The sequence below is a fragment of the Microtus pennsylvanicus genome, chromosome X, assembly GCF_037038515.1.
Source record: "Microtus pennsylvanicus isolate mMicPen1 chromosome X, mMicPen1.hap1, whole genome shotgun sequence".
Classification (NCBI taxonomy): Eukaryota; Metazoa; Chordata; class Mammalia; order Rodentia; family Cricetidae; genus Microtus; species Microtus pennsylvanicus.
Window position 1 is genome coordinate 56,374,813 of NC_134601.1, and position 17,678 is coordinate 56,392,490.

Sequence of the window (17,678 nt, forward strand, 5' to 3'; positions counted from 1 at the left end):
GCGGGCGGCCGGGTGCCGGGGATGCAGCCCCGCTGCTCTTATTTCAACAGGGTGGATTGCAAGGGAGGGCAGAGGGGAGGTGTGAGGAGGCAATGGAAGGAGAGGAGGGAGGGGAAACTGCAATTGGGATGTAAAATAAATGAAAAATGTAATTAATAAAAAATAATCTTCCAAAAAAACCCCAGCAAAAATGTTTGGTGGGGGGTGGCTCACACCTTTAGTCCCAGCACTTGGAAGGCAGAGACCAGAGGTTGAGGCCAGCCTGGTCTATAAGAGCTAGCTCCAGGACAGCTAGGATTGTTACACAGAGAAACCCTGTCTCAAAACAAACAAACAAACAAACAAACAAACAAACAAAAAACCCAGACTACAACAACAAAAAACCTTAAACTATTCTTTTAAATTTTTATGGTCAGAAGTAAAACAAAACTTAAATATATTTACTGTCTATAAGTATGAAAACTTAATGTATACTTTGGTATACTATAACAAACTACATTGAAAACAACCAAGAAATATTCAGGCCATTTCTTTTTTCAAGGAATAATTTATGGGGCTCAATGGAACAGCTCCTATTTCAGTATGTACTTACACTATGTCATATTTTGTGGGAGTATTATCAATCTTAACATATATGACTGAAAAAAATTCTTTTAGCCTAATATCTAATGGAAGATATCAATTGACTTATAAAAATCACTATAAGTTTAATGGTTTTCATAAACATGAAAAATAGCGATGGCTTAATGGAGTAATTGATATAGGCAGGTGGGTAAGCTAGCTGATCTGAAAAATTCATGCTTTAAAAAGGGGGGAAATGGCAAAATGACCATTCTAAATATCTTGATCATAGCAGCAATAAGAAATTGAATAATTTGCCTTGAATTTGAATAGACTAGGCAATGCAGCTGCATGCAAATGAAGTAACTGTCAGACAGTATACATGGGTTTAAAACAGCATGTGCAATTGTTTTCTATCTTTCATGAAGGAGTCATTGTTACTCTTTTTTTCCTCATGTATTACGAACGATGAGGTTATTAAGCAGACAGCCCCCGCCTCAGGGTTTCTCTATAGCTTTGGAGCCTGTCCTGGAACTAGCTCTTGTAGACCAGGCTGGCCTTGAACTCACAGAGATCCACCTGCCTCTGCTTCCCGAGTGCTTGAGATTAAAGGCATGCGCCACCACTGCCCAGCTCAGACAGCTTCTAAGAACGAGCTATGTACACTATTTAATAACAGAATGCACCCAGGACAATGATGCTGTAGAGATCTATGCTCCTGTTGTGCTAACAGGTGAGGGTGAGACGCAGACAGTAAGGGAAGCCAAAAGCTTCCCTGTCTTCTGAGTCTTCTCCCTTGACTACTCTGGGGAGGAAAAAGAAAGGGACCTCTGCATGCCCAGCAGAGATGCCTTGGTGTGTACGTTCAGTCCTAGATAGGCCAATAAGGCAAAAAAGAAGCCGAAGAACGTTGGAAGTTCTGCAAGCCTCCAAGGTTCCAACTACAAAGAATGGATGCTTAGGAGACTGGACCTGATCTCATTAACCACTTAATTCTGGCCCACCCTGGTTCTCCATAACGAGCAAATGGCAGTGATTAGAAAAGTAAACTCATGGTCACACCCAGCAATGAGATTTCTCAAAGCTCTTTAAGTCAAAGCATACCGAAGAAATGTGGGGACCTGGGAGGTTTAACTGAGAGTCAGCTAGCTTTTGTTGTCTGACAAGTCTTTCTACCAAGCACTGGGCCGAGCTATAAGGCAAGCTATGTGAGAGTCTCCCACAGGGAGTGGCTGCCTTCAAACACTCAAATCCAGATTCTAAAATAAATAAATGAACTTCTCTCTTTGCAGGACTAGTCTGTGTTTCTTTATTTCTCCTGTCTTGTTTATACATACCAAGCTGGCCTAGAAACTCCATAGTAGTCCAAGTTGGCCTTGAACTCACTATCCTGGAATTACCAATGTATACCACCATGCTAAACTTTAAGGGTCCGCTTTCAGAATATATTGTTTGAGCCTGGCATGATGACTCATGCCTATAATTCCAGCACTCAGAAGGCAGGGACAGGCAGGAAGAGCAGGAATTCAAAACTAGCTTTGGTTGTATGTAAGTTTGAGGCACATCTGGGCTAGAGGAAACCTTGTCTTAGAGGAAAAAAAAATAATTTGTTCCGTGTTTTCATTGAAGAGAAAATAAAGAAGGCTTTATGATAAGCTCAAACGCTCTGTCAGGGAGGAAGCAGATCACTCTGCCACAACTTTTACAACATGATAAAGACATTTTACTGGCAATCCATATGCAAAGTGGATGTAAACACAAATTCCAGGGCCTCAGCAGATAGTCTAGCAACACGACTCAGGATTTCTAGAAGGGTCAGTGGAGATGAAATGTGGGAAGTACTTAATGATGACAGAGTTTGGCTATGAGCAAGGCTCACTTTAATATTTTCAGGCTGTTTTCCTAAGGTAGTTCTAATTATTCCTAACACTTAGTGATTTAGCCTATCTCCTATGTAACTGTATCTAGTTAAAAAGGTCTTATTGTATTTGCATATATATGTGTGTGTGTGTGTGTGCGCGCGCGCGCGTGTGTGTATGTGTGTGTCTTTGTTTAGGTTCAGGAGTGTGCATGGGTTGCTGCAGGTGCACTGGATGTGTGTGTGCTCGTCTGCGGAAGTCCGAAGGATGACATTGGGTGTCCTCTTTGGGCTCCACTTTGTTTTTGGAAACAAGGTCTCTTACTGAACCCAGATTTCATAGACTTGGCGAGACAGGCTGACCAATGAGCCCCAGGTCCTCCTGTCTGCACTCCACCCCTAGCACTAAGGTTGTAGGCATGTACTGCCATGGCTCTGCTTTATGTAGGTGCTAGGGATCTGAACGCAGGTCCACATGCTCATGCAGCAGGTACTTTACTGACTTAGCCATCTCCCCAAGTGTCCAGGTCTACCTTCTTCTAATCAAGATAACTTCACATAGGAACTTGGCTACTGGCCCAGTCTTTTCACCTCTTTGGGCTGCTTCTTGAGAGACTCTTTTCAATGCTTACAGAAGATTAATTCGGATGTGCTTAGACAGTTGGTTTTAATGCCACGGCACAAAGAATAAAATGATCTCTTACTGATCACTACTTCTACAGCAGTTTTAGGTAACTGCTCCAAGGTACAGTCACATTACAAGACTAAAATGGTGGAAGATATGAGGTAAGCAAATTTTAAAGTATCAGCTAATGGGCCAGTAAAATGACTCACTAGTTAAAAATGCTTGCAGTCAAGCCTAAAGTCAATCCCTGGCCCCCACATGATGGAAGGAAAGAACCGAGTACTGCATGTTTTCCTCTATCTCCACATACACACCATGGCACACATGTGCCATATTACATGCGCACTGTGGCTTATATGCAACGCACACCTACAATCCACACATGCCCACATGGTAAATAAATGAACGTGCAATTTTAAAATTTCAATAAAAATTTAAATTTAAAAATTTAATATAAACTAAATAATTTAAGGGTAATACATTTCAAACTAATGTAGTTTGCTAAGTAGTACTTTCGGGACCCCAGATGCTGTCCTTATTTTGAAAAGTGTTAATACTTGCCTGCTCATGGATAATGTCAGACAATTCCTTTACCATGTCTCTGAAATTTGATTTTAGCCCTTCATGGTACTCGATTTGATCCTCTTTAATTAGCCGCTCATTTAGTTCAAGTGCAATGCTACATGCTTGTATAAATTTCCTGTGGATGAACATGAAAACAGAAGATTAAACTTTCGTTACTGATTCTTACAAAGTGCCACCCACCATCAGTTTGTCAGTTAACTTGGACTCTGACTTTCTTAAAGAAAGATTGGAATATTCCACTTTCTCATTATTAGCTATGGTCACTTCTTAAGTCTGAAACACATTTTATCTTTCTTCTTTAGTTTCTGATCTGCTTTTAAGACCTGGCTCGCTACCAGGCACATGCCTTTAATGCCATTATTCAGTAGGCAGACACAGGTGGGTCTCTGTGAGTTTGAGGTCAGTCTGGTCTACATAGCAAGCTGTGGGCTAGCTAAGGCTTTAGAGACAGAGCCTGTCTTGATACAAAACAAAAAGAAATCAATACCTGGCTCAAAACATATGCCTCCGGTGTTGCAAGGGGGAGGGCCGCTTGTTCGTCCAGGCTACCCAGCTAGCTTGGCCCGGAAATAACCACACAAAAACTGTGTTCATTAAATCACTGCTTGGCCTATTAGCTCTAACATCTTATTGGCTAACTCTTACACCTTGATTTAGCCCATTTCTATTAATCTATGTATCGCCACGTGGCAGTGGCTTATGGGCAAATATTCGGCACATCTGTCTCTGGCGGCTCCATGGTGTCTCTCTCTGACTCTGCTTTCTTCCTCCCAGAATTCAGTTCTGGCTTCCCTGCCTACCTAAGTTCTGCCCTATCAACTAGGCCAAGGCAGTTTCTTTATTCACTAACCAATGAAAGCAACACATGAACAGAAGGAACTCCTACAACACCCCAGGGAAGCTTAATGGAAATATTTACTGTCAAGCTTCAAACAGAATTCATTTGGGGCTCACTAGTAGGTCAATAGTGTTGTATATTACAGGTGCAAAGTACTTGGGCTGGTAGGAATATGGACAATGAGTAGAGGAAATACAAAAGTCTTTCCCTTGGTTATTTCCTATGTTTATATTAATGTTTCTCTCTCTCTCTCTCTCTCTCTCTCTCTCTCTCTCTCTCTCTCTCTCTCTCTCTCTCTCTCTCTCTCTCTCTCTCTCCGGTTTTTGGAGACAGGGTTTCTCTGTGTAACAGGCCTAGCTGTTCTGGAACTAGCTCTTGTAAACCAGGCTGGCCTCGAACTCAGAGAGATCCGCTTGCCTCTGTCTCCTGAGTGCTGGGATTAAAGGCGTGCGCCACCACCACCTAACCTTCATTCATTTTCATGTGCTTAATGCATACATTTAAGAATGGATGCATAAGGGGGTAAAGCATCCCATTGCATGCATGTTTTGTATTCCTGCCATAGAAACTAGTGGAGTCTCTTGCACATGCCAGGCAAATCCTATTCATAAATATTGATGAATGGCTGAATAGTGGCTACTCTGCATCTGTATAGGTTACCATCTTTCTTCTTAGTCTATTTTACTCTACTTGTCCTCATGTTCCATAGTTTAATTCTGTTTCCATATAAATCAGACTTTTCTCCTGGTGATTCAGACATGCCTTAACTTACAGGGCTACTCACTGCAAACAAGCTAAGGCATTCCCCAGACCTGTGGAGTCCCAGTGGAAGTGAGAACACAGAGACCAGAAGGAAGTCTGTGCAACCTTTTCAGCTCCACTTCACTCCTGCCCTAGATGGTCTGAAATGCTATAAGGCAAGGTCAATCGGGCAAAGAAGGAAATCGCGTAATGAATGGAGGGCTGTGTTTGTGTCACTTAAAATATCCAAAGCAATAAAGTAAGCTGGCATATTTAATCCCTTGGGTCACAGGAGCAGTGTTAGTACTTCAGAGCATGAAACAGATCATATGGTTCCTGACTACTTAAAGTGCCATTTGGAGGTCAATTAATCAGTGCAAACGCAGAACTCAGAGAATGCCCTTACTTGGCAAGCATTTCTACTGCTGTCTTTTTTTTTTCTTAAAGAAACTGGAAGAAAAAAAATAGAGGTATGATCTGAAAACTAACACTTACCTAAACATGTCTTTCAACTCATTCACTTTCTTAGGTGGATACTTGGTAGCTTGACTTTCATTTAAGAAGGCCCTCGCATAGGCTAAGGGACCAGCATTGACCTAAATTACAGAAGAGAAAAAAATGACAGTGTGGCCAGCATGTAAGCAGGAGGAAATTTTGCATTTTTCCTTCTCACTAAAACCTCCAAGGGCTGAGGGGAGAGCAGATGCACAATAAGATACAGAAGAAACCCAGACCTCACTATCAACTTACGTTTCTGAGACGTTTGTGTGAAAAATTATTAACTAAAGGGATTAGTCTGATAAAATGATACACCAATAAATTAGTTAATGATTCCTGATGCATTTGAGTACAGGGCTTGGCGCTTGGCTGGTCTCAGAGGTTTATGTTAAAGTCTCTGACATAATACACCATTCATATAAACTGAATGGGATTTATTTCTTACATGGAAAAAAAACCCACAGAATTGTTTTTCACAGCCAATATAAGAACATATCACACAACTGTATTCAATGCTTGCTCTGCGCCCTTATTGGACGAGCACCATACCTGCACAGAGACGCAGCCCTGCAGCTTCAGCTGAAGCTGAATCATGTCCACATCAGCCGAGGAGCAAAGCTTGTGCAGCTCTGCAGTTCTGTCTTTTATTTCATCAGTAGCAACATCTATTGGTTTTAGATTCACCTGTTGCTCACAGTGGATAGGAATCCTCTTTTTCACATAGGGAAATGAGTTGGAAGCTATGAAAAGGTAAAGACCAATTTTAGAAAATCATTTACTTGGTGGAATCCAAGGAAAACCAACACAATCGCCTTGTTTACACCTTCTGCTTTTTCTAGAAAAAAAATTCCTTAGGGTGCCAAATAGTTCCTTCTGCTTCGGGTTGAAAAGATAAATTATCTTTATGAGACACCTCTAAGCAATTAGGAGTGACATATGGGGAAACGATGGTTTATTACAAGGCCATGGTTATATAAACTTGTAAAATAAGAATGATTAAAATTTCAGTTACGTGTTCCTGCTGGCCAACTGGTAGCTGTGTGTATGAGAAAGTACCAAAGCAACATAAAGACTCCGACTCACTGGTCAAGATGCTCCGGCGTTTACACTGCTCTTCTATGCAGCCTTGCTTTTTGCCCGATAAGGTATAAGGGGCCTCAAAAACAAATCTGTTGATATTATGATTTCTTTCAAACTCTGTCTTCCTTTCTGTGAGTTCTTTGTCATCAAAATAGGGCTTCACATAAGTGACTTGTATATGAGCAAATTTTGGATCAAGTTCCTTGGCATTTACCTATAAAGAAAGTTGTTTGTCTTTTTTTAAATCGAAATCAATGGAAAGAAAATGAAAGTATACCTTACTGCTTTGAAACCACACGAGAAACACTGGCATTGCAATTGTGCCCCTGATTGACTGGAAAACTACCTGGGGGAGATCGTGGCTGGGTTTTATAGATAGCTTATTTATTACTAAAAGGAAGGTATATAAAACCTAGAGAGATTATAGAAATATAGAAAGAACAAAAAACACATTTTAGCCCTCAGCAATTAACACGATCCACATCCACATTTCACATATTTCTTTCCCTTCCTTTTTTTTTTTCCTGAGACAGGGTTTCTCTGTGGCTTTGGAGCCTGTCCTGGAACTAGCTCTTGTAGACCAGGCTGGCCTGGAACTCACAGAGATCCGCCTGCTTCTGCCTCCCGACTGCTGGGATTGAAGGCGTGCGCCACCACCCACCTCCAATTGTTTCTAGACACATATATTCTGAAAACTGAGATCACAATGAACAGTTTTATAACCCGAGTCCTTAAATATTTATTAAATATATAAATCTACTTCAATAAGAAGATATTATAACTAGTATAGTTTACACTGGAGCATTAACACAATTTATTTATATTATTTGAGACAGGGTTTCACGTTGTATTTCAGGCTGGCCTGAAATTCAGTAGGAACCCACAGCAGCTTTGATTTTACAGCTGTCTCCTCCTTTAGCCTCTTCAGTGCGTGGATTACGGGTGTGAATTCACGCGTGGCTTGATATGACTTTTAATGGCTGAATGAATACACATGAGTTACTGGTTCATTCCCTTACTAACAGACAATTTGGTAACTTTCTAACATTTCGCTATTGTAAGTCATACTTTGGTGAACAGCCTTGAATTTATAAGTGTTCTTTTTTTCTGATTGTTTGCCTTAGGATACACATTTGGTAGAAAAATATTGTTTAGTTCAAAGTTTTATATAGCTTTAAGGATTTTAACAAATTGCCTAATTATGCCACAAGGTAGCCTATCAATTTGGATGTCCACAAGCAATGTTTGATATGATGAGTAGTTTTAAAAAAGATTTTATTTTGATTTTATGTGTATGAGAGTTTGCCTACATGCATGTATATGCACCATGTGCATGCAATGTTCGCCATGATCGGAGTGAACATCAAAATCACTGGAACTGGAGTTAAAGATGGTTGTGAGTCATTATGTGGGTGCTGTGAACCGAGCCTGGGTTCTGTGCAAGAGCAGCAAGTGCACACAACAACTGAGACATCTCTTCAGCCTCCAAGAGTAGTATTCTCCCCTACATCAGTTTAATCCTAGCCAGCAGAGGAACAGAACACGAGGACATACAGCGATTTTATGTGGAAGACATAAGAGTTTAGTTGTAGGATTGGGGATATATTCAACTGGTAGAATGCTTGCCTAGCATGTACGAGGTACTTGGTTCAGTTGCCAGTAACAACCACCACCACCACCACCACCACCACCACCACCACCACCACCACCACCACCACCACCACCACCACCACTACCACCACCACCACCACCACCAAACACAAAAGCCTAGCACAGCTGCTGGTCATTTCGTGAGGCATCTCAATTCCATGACAAGCAGTGCTGCTGCTGTCCTTGCTGAAGGGTCCCCTGCCGACTCGCAAATTCTACCCTTTCTCCTTAATTCGAAACAAAACTCGGAATCTGCTTTCAGTATTTCCCAATGAAACCAGCCTTGTGTCCTGGGTGCTTACTATCTTTGTCATTTATCAGTCACGCCTGTCTGTGTTAAGTAAAAAATAAAAGAAACAAACAAAATCAACACAAATTTCCCTGCATACAGTCTCTGTATCTTTTTCCTCTCCACATTTGCAGGGGGGAAGTAATGTCTTAACACTGGGTAACCTCTTTAAACCCCTTCTATTTACTTGGCTCGCTGGGAAACATTAACCTTTCTTTCCTGTTACACTTATCTTAGCCAAAAGGCTCAGAAATAATTCTCTCACATTTAAAAGCTGGAATTTTCTAGAAAAACCTCAGTCAAAGTAATTATTTAGCTAAGAAGAAACATAAATAGGAAATAAAAGGTCAAGTAGTACACAGGGTATATATGAATAGCCAAAAAAAAAAAATCCTTTCTAGCAGAGTCTCTAGGTCCATTTCTCAGGGATAATCATAAGCAACATTTTTTCTATCTTTGACTCTATATATTTCCTAAACATATAGAGATAAGTTTATGTGGATTTGCAGTTTTGATACAAATGTACTTATCAACCCTACTGTCCTGAATCTTGCTTTCTATTATTTAATGACATATTTTGATATTGTCATACTGATATGATAAACCCTTTGTGCTGCCAGACATGGTGGCTAACAACACCTATACTCCTAGCACTGTGAAAAGCAAAGAGTTTGAAGCCAACCTGGACTACACAGGGAGTTTTAGCCTGCCTGAGCCACAAAGTGAGACTGTCTCAACACCCTCCCCCACCAAAAAAGCAACAATAAAAATATATCACTCTTTTCATTCCTAGGAGACTATACATTAAAATTATTAGCCAGGCAGTGGTGGTACATGCCTTTAATCCCAGCACTTGGGAGAGACAGAGACAGGTGGCTCTCTGCGAGTTCAAGGCCAGCCTGATCTACAGAGCAAGTTCCAAGACAGGCTCCAAAGCTACAAAGAAACCCTGTCTTGAAAAAAATATTACTATTATACTTTATTCCTCCCATGCAGGTAGCTATATGAGTATCAGGCTCTTTCCAGGCTTATATAGCGCTAAACTTCTTTAAACAAATAAACTTTTAAAATAAATATAATAGAAAACTTTAAACATGATATTTTTGGCCCAAAGGACACACACATTTAAGATAGTGGAAGACATTGCTAAACTTCATTCAAGTTGCCTGTGCCTTCAAGCAGATTTTGTTCTTTGGCAAGCACAGAAGAATGGTTTGTTTTGGGTTTTGTTTTGCTTGGCATGGTAGCTCAGGCTCATAATCTGCCTCCCCATCCTCCCAACAAAAACCACACATGCAAAACAATGTTTTCAATTTTACTTTTAAATATTAAAAATCGAATTCCTTGTAGAAAGTGGCAAAATAGTTGTACAGAACCGAGGAATTACCCTTCTGCAGCTTTTAAACCATCGCCGGATGACTTGCGACAGAAAATACAACATAAATGCTAGGCAATTGCTTGTTATACTCTATTAGTTAGGGAACAGTTAGAAGGAAAAAGTCTTCTTGCTTTGGTAGTGAAGACCTATAGTTTGAGCACTGAGGAGGTAGAGGCAGATCCTGCATTTTAGGCCTACCTATGTCAGATCCTGTCGAAAAAATGCTTGGCCAGCGTGAGTGTGTTGTGTGACAGTTTCCTACAGGCTAAAGCCCCCATCTTGGTCCCTAATATACAGGCTATTGTAAAGGGATTCTAAACAGTCCGTTCTTCAAGGTGGCTCATCAAGAGACACAATATTCTAGGACATAAAATACTTCATCTTACAGGAAAGCTTGCTTGAAGAAATAAGAAACCTTATAGGGTCCCTGAAACTGACCGTATTCACTAGGTCTGTCCTTTGCCAAGGCATACATAAGGACCGCTGAGAGACATTCACAGACAAGCAGCTGCCTGAAAGGGACACTTTCTAGTCCATGGAGCTGCCTCCTTTTGGGAGTAGTCATTTATGCTAGGGTGGCCTTTGGGTGACACAGCTGTCTTGGAGTTACGTCTAGTCTACTAACTAACCTCTTACCTATAGTCCTATAAATCACTCTGATCAAACTCACTGGTTTAACAAACTAAACTTTGGTGGCATCCTTACTTTGGCCTCTCATTGGTTTTCCATCTGGGATAAGTAGATGTTTGTTCATATCTCCCTGGGAATAGTGACATACAACACTGGGCTTCTTAGGGGATTCCAGACTAGCCTGAGCCCCAAAGTAATAGCTTGTCTCACAACAAAGTAAAACAAAACAACAAAACCCAAAGGTCTGTACGTACGCAGTACAGATACAGTATTTTCTGAACACTTCAGACCCGTGGTTGGTTGATTCCACGGCTGTAGAACCCCCAGCTTCGAAGGGATGACTGCAGTTTTTATACAACTAGGAACGGCCACTTCAGCATCATGTGAGGAGTTCCGACAGTGGTTCTGCAGCAGCACAATTGGGCTAGGTTTCCAGAGGCAGAATGAAAGAGAAAGACCAGAGTCTGGCTCACCCATCACTTCTACAGTGGTCATCATGGGCATGCGCCATGAGACTGTGACTTTGTTGTGAGACAAGCTCTTACTTTGGGGCTCAGGCTGGTCTGGAATTTCCTGTTATCCCCTCAATGACAAACCACAAAAACTAGGGAAACTTATGGAGCAGCAGAGAGCATTGCCAAATATTCATTTGGACCCTTTCATCACATCTACTTTGAAAGGTCTTAAGCCTGTGTTCAAGATAACACCATTCCCAGGGGATACAGGCATGTCTAGGAAGTGAAAAGGTGAGATAGGTGAGATTTTTCTCTCCATCAATGCTGTCTACTTGATTTCAGGTGCTTTGTTGGAAGTTGCTGAGTAAATGTAGCCACAAACTCTGCACAGGGGAAGCCCTTTCTCTTCCACCTCATGAACTCTCACCCTGGCAACTGTTAGGTCACAGGCATTCTGAGTTCCCAAGGCTGTCTAGAAGCAGCAGTACATTCCCTACAAAATAGCCTCTCCTGCTAGAATTTTTCACACCTCATTATGGTAGGGCCTAATGGGATGGATACTATTTGGGGCAAGACCAAAAATATCTCTCTGGAAACCGACTTCATTGGAAATGCGGCCACAACCCATGCTTGTAATCCCAGCACTAAGGAAGTTAAAGGGGAGCACAGTTGTTGAGTCTGAGATCAGCCAAAAACCAAAGCAAAACATTGGGGGTTGGGAACTGCAGTAAAACCCTTGAGAATCCAGGCATGAGGACCCGAATTTGAGCACCGGAACCATATGAAAAAGCTGGGTGTGGCACAGGACACCTGTAATCCTAGTCCCAGGGAGACAGAGACAACAGGATCCCTGGGTTTGCTGGCCAGCCAGCCAGCTAATTTAGAAAGTTCCAGGTTTAGGTGGAGAGTGGCTGAAGACATTCAACAGTGACGTCTACCTTCCACATGCATGTGCTCACATGTGCATATAAACATATATGCACACAAGCCAAATAAGAACAACAATAAAATGTAAGTATGGCCACTCTCGTTGAATTAGGACTATTTTAGCACAATATAACAGCCCTCTCTGTCTCCGGATGATTTTAGCCATACAGTAGCCAACTAAGAATCATGCTGTACTTAATATGAGGGTTTCTGCCTAGTCTTATGTAGCTTATTATGCTGTGTTTGGTTGGTATCTCTGGGAGGCCTGCTCTTTTTTTTGGAAGGGAAACGGGAGAAGTGGATCTGGGGGAGATGGGAGGGGGAGGGGAGAACTGAGAAGGGCAGAAGGAAGGGAAACTTCCTTTAGGATGTATGAGAGAAGAAACAAAGAGCCAGGCTGTAGAGCTGAATGTTCAGCAGCTGAACTGTATTAAAAACCCGTCTCTTCTATTATTATTAATGAATGCTTTTAATGTAACCGTATAGTCACTTTCTACATAGTAACTCATTTTATGTGCATAACAACCTCATGAGGAAGGTACAATTGACAAAAATCAAACACAGAGGGGCTAAGTGACATTCCTATCATCACACCGTTAACAGAGAATGGAGATTTGAGCCCTGGTCTCCCTGATTTCAAAGCCTCCATTCTTTCTGTCATCTGATAGATTCTACTTCCATGCGTCTATCCCATATATCAGGAGCAACACACTGGGCCTGAAATAAATTAACAACGATTTCCAAATGCATGGCACAGGTTACCTTGTCTGAATCTTGAATTATTTTGACATTTTCAGTACCAAATTTTTCACCATAAAGTTTCACAAGTCTCAAGGAAATCTCTGAAAGGCCTGTGAGCTTGGGTTCTTTATAGATGTATTCTTTTCCATCTTCTTCTTCAAAAAAAGACTATTAGAAAGGTAAATGAATAATAGTTTACAAATAGTATATGTAAAAAGCATTCAAGAAAAATCTGCATAGCTAGTGACAATATATTTGAATACACTTAATAGTTATTAATATTAGTTTTGACATATTTATGCTGACTAGTTTTATGTCACCTTGACATAGCTAGAATAATTTGGTAAGTTGCAACCTCAATAGAGAAAATGCCTTATCAGATAGGCCTGTGGGGCATTTTCTTAAGTAATGATTGATGTGTGAGGGCCCAACTCACCGAGAAATGGTATCAACCCTGGACCGGTGGGCCTGGGGTCTATAAGAAAGCAGGCTGAGCAAGCCATGGGGAGCAAGTAAGTAGTAAGTAACATTCCTCTATGGCCTCTGCATCAGCTCCTGCCTCCAGGTTCCTGCCTTGAGCTCCTGCTCCGGCTTTCTCAATAATGGAGCTGGCTTAATTAGCTGTAAGCTGAAATCAACCCTTTCCTTCAGAAGTTGTCTTTTGTCATGATGTCCATTATAGCAATAGAAACTCTAAGACAATATTAATATTTTAATTTTAGCATATTAGATATTATTAATATTTATAATATATTTATATTATAAAATTTATATTATTAATAATATAATGACATATTAAAGACAAAAGCACATATTCAACCTCCTAACTTCGAATAAGTGAGAACTGTCAAATGTACAAGTATACAAACATATTGTCTGGAAGAGGAAGGTGTCATTAGGAAGTATTTCTTATTTTTATTAAGTATTCCCATGTTAGATTTTCTTTCTTCTGTGTGTACTCAAATTCAAAAATATATGAACATATTATTGGTAGAAGGAATAAACCAAGAAGGATGTTGTTTTATTTTTGTGGGTTTTATTAAGAGTGGTTCCCATATATAAAGTCTTGTTTATTTTAACAGATTTTGTTTTTTAAATTTTTTAATTAATTATTTTATTTTATGTGCATTTGTTTCTGTCAGCACGTGTGTCTGTGTAAAGGTTGTCAGAACTGGAGTTGCAATTACAGACAGTGGTGAGCTGCCATGTGGGTGCTAAGAATTGAACCCAGATCTCCTAGAAGAGCAGCCAGCGCTCTTAACCGCTGAGTCATCTCTCCAGTCCCCTTCCATGTGTGCTTAATCTGTTTCGTATTACAAAGCTTTAACTACTAGATACTTAATGTATACTTCAGAAGCTTAACAGAGAATCAAACTGAGGGAGGAATTCATACTTTGCATCCCCAACCAAATTAGACAGCAGAACCAAAGTGAACGAGAACATTATGAAAGGGACTTTCCACTGTGCGAAAAGCAAGACAGAATTCCAGAAGCAACAACTATACAAAGGCCATCTAATAAGTCAAAGAAGAACATTTAAAAGCCAAACAGCGTGAAGAATGAACTTTACTAAAGCACACTTACCTGGCCATAAAAGGCAACTCTGAAGAAAGTACCTAAAAGTCGTTTTTTGGTGTGCATAACCTCCAAAATTTTTGTGTAAGCGCCATGAAGAGTCCTATAGACTTGAGTCAGTTTCTGAAAAATAAGAATATATATGTGTGTTTTTGTCAGTCACTGTATCACAACCAACATGCAAGAGTAAAAAACCACCAATGTTTAGTTTTTTCTAATGTGGATTTTTTTTTGCTTGTTTATTTTATTTTATTTTTGAGACAGGGTCTTGCTATATAGGCCAGGATGGCCTGGTACTCACTATGGGCCATTAGCAAGACCTCATCACAAAGTTGTGATGGCCTGGGTTCAATCCCCAAAGTACAAAACATATTACATTAGCTGAATATGAGTTTTACCTATTTATCTAAAGATTATACTTTTATTTTTTATTTAATTTTTATGTGTGTAAGTGTTTTGCCTGCATGTATGCCTATACACCACAGAGGTCAGAAAAGGGCATCAGATCCCCTAGAACTGGCTTTATAGTTGCTTGTGAGATGCCATATAGGTGCTGGAAACTGAACCCAGGTCCTCCGCAAGAGCAACAAGTGCTCTTACTTGCTGAGCTATTTCTCTGGACTGATTTTTAAATTCTTTCAAACTTATTTTCTGGTGAATCAATGAGCTTTATGGGGCTTGTTGACAAGAGTATGGGTGAGATAACCCCTTCCAGTAGCAAAAATGACTCAAAGACACCTGTGTCACCAAAGCCCACCCCAGTGTGGCTGCTTAAACGCTGGAGCATCCTGCACAATTTGCAGGCGGCTCAACAAGTTGAAGAGCATCTGTTTCAGGCAGCTCAGTTCATCTGAGACTCTTCTGGGCAGCTCAGATGGTCTGATCATTTACATTGGAGAAGGAGGGGCCTAGCACCTCTGGTTAGCTCCAGGGACTTCCTGAAGTCTTTGAGCTTCAAATAGTTTTTTTTTTCTTTGATACAGGGCCTTGCCATGCTGTCTAGGCTGGCCCCAAACTTGAGCCTGTTATCCTGTCCCAGCTCCATAAAGTGGCAGGATTATAGCTGTACGTCAGCACACTCATCTTGTTCCGACTCTCAAAATACGAATTCCAAGCCATCCTCTTCTCCTTTTTGTACAGTTGCAGTAGAGATTAGGATACGGACTCAAAGACTTGAATCAAAAAAAAAAACCGCTGTCTCATGCACATGGCAGCAGCTTTTCACTACTCTCCTGTAGGATTTACCAACAGTCTTCCCGGCAGGCCAAATCAATAAACAAAGCTGTTCCTGGTATCACGCTATCTTTCATCATCATGGTCAGCCAGCAATTTTAGTCACTGCACTCAAGTTCAAAGAATACAATTATGTTTCCAGGGCTTTCTTGGGCAATACGGAGGTTTGATAGTTTTTACAATCCAAGGGGGAAACTTCAAATCTAGACCTGGGGGGTATCTTGGCAATAGGGCATGTGTCTAGCATGCCCAAGATCCTGGGGTTCATCCCCAGCACCACAAGCTAAAAGGATATTTATTCTATGATAAAATTCCAATGCCATAATATAATAAATCACCTATTTTCTTCAGAAGACACCAGAGTATAAAAAGATAGGAACGACGCTATATTAGTGCTTTTGTCAAGACTGAAAATAAGTATACCAGGTAATGATGCGAGCGTGTCCATTGCTTACCTCAAACTCACGGCGTTTCTCATAAATTGGAATAATCAACTTGGAAATCTCAGAAATTACTTCATAACGTTCTGCTTTCCACAAGCCATCTACACACTGTTCTAACAGCTCCAGCAAAACCTCCTGCATTCAGAGAAATATTCAGCTGGGTATTAAAATAGCGTCAAATCAACTTCAAATCATTTTAACTTACTAAAGGACAAACAGAATGGGCTGAGTTCAAGCAAGTACACAGAAGTATATTTGTAAGACCACATCTTTCCCCCCTCCAACTCTGTCTTTGGAAACAGGACCTAGCTGTGAAGCCCAGGCTGTCTGTCCTCCAACTGGTGAGCTTTCCACTTTCAGCCTCACTGAATGCTGGGATTCTGGGCATGTGCCAGCAAATACAGAGCTGCATAACAGGATTTTCTGAATCAAATGCTATGAGTACTGGAAAACCAGAACAATTTCTAAAATATGAAATCAATAGCAACAGTAAATTATATATTTTTAAATGTTTTGTTTAAGTGAAAATAGAGACTTTACTTGCCGATAACATCATGTTGAATTGAATCTTTTGGTTGTTCCAAATTATGGACTAAGTTGACCTGAAAGTGGAAGAGTGATTTACTGGGGATGGAAAGCATGCCAGGATGGGACAGGGTGGGAGGTGAAGGTAGAAGGGCAGTTGGCTATCATCAATGATGCTGTATGCATACACAGAAGTATCATAATGAATCTCATATATGTATTATGTTTTAATAAAAATATGTAACCAAGTTGAGAATGTATAAATGCCTAACAAGGTAAATTTCACTAAGCTTGTACATGTCCATTGCTTCTCTTTCCTATCAAAACTATATTTGCATAGAACATTAGTCTAAATTGAATGTGACAACTTCTCAAGCTATTACAAGTGTTAGGAATGTGTTTTCCTTCAGATCCAGGGAACTGATTGGCAAAATGGTCTGTTTGTCTCTTAGACAACCAAACTCATTGTCCAGCTCTTATTCCTATGTAGCAGGTGGCAATAATCTATGAATTCTTGGCTGGAAAATTAGGTGCAGTTTGGACTTTATCCTGTTATGTGTTGAACTGTGTTCCCCTAAATGGGAAGCTGCCTCAGAACGTGACCTGATTTGGGGAAAGATTGTTATAGATACAATTGATTAAGTTGAATATACTGATACAAAGTGAGTCCTCAAGCCAATATGGCTGGCAATCTTTTAAGACACTGCAGGGAAAATACCAAGGGAAAACACCTTCTGCCATGTAAGGGCACAGTAAGCAGGGGTCATTTACAAACTGAGAAATTTGCCCTCCCTGGACACATTACCTGATGGTGGTTTGATTTTGGACTTCTCATTCTTTAGAACTCTGAGAAATTCATTTCTGCTATTAATCATCTATCTAGTCTATGGTATTATGTTATAGCAATTGGGTGTTAAAATAGCTTTTAGACAAATCCATTTCTAAGCATTTTAGCCCTGCCACTTTTACTTGCCCAGTATTTCTCAGAAATAACCCTTTCCCTCTATTTCTGCATTTACTGCTAAGGCTTAAGAGTTCACTACTTTT

At 40.5% G+C, this 17,678-nt stretch overlaps 1 protein-coding gene across 3 annotated transcripts in view; it reads right to left on the reverse strand.

Annotated features, from left to right (window-relative positions):
• The window catches only part of Dock11 (dedicator of cytokinesis 11), a 195,427-nt gene that overhangs the window by 2,813 nt on the left and 174,936 nt on the right, over positions 1-17,678 (reverse strand). For all 3 annotated transcript variants that reach the window (XM_075956583.1, XM_075956582.1, XM_075956581.1), the window contains 7 exons: positions 16,119-16,241; positions 14,440-14,553; positions 12,878-13,024; positions 6,790-7,000; positions 6,256-6,446; positions 5,704-5,804; positions 3,606-3,744 (listed from right to left, as the gene is read on the reverse strand). In XM_075956583.1, coding sequence (XP_075812698.1) covers positions 3,606-3,744; positions 5,704-5,804; positions 6,256-6,446; positions 6,790-7,000; positions 12,878-13,024; positions 14,440-14,553; positions 16,119-16,241 — 1,026 coding nt within the window. The remainder of the gene's footprint in view (positions 1-3,605; positions 3,745-5,703; positions 5,805-6,255; positions 6,447-6,789; positions 7,001-12,877; positions 13,025-14,439; positions 14,554-16,118; positions 16,242-17,678) is intronic.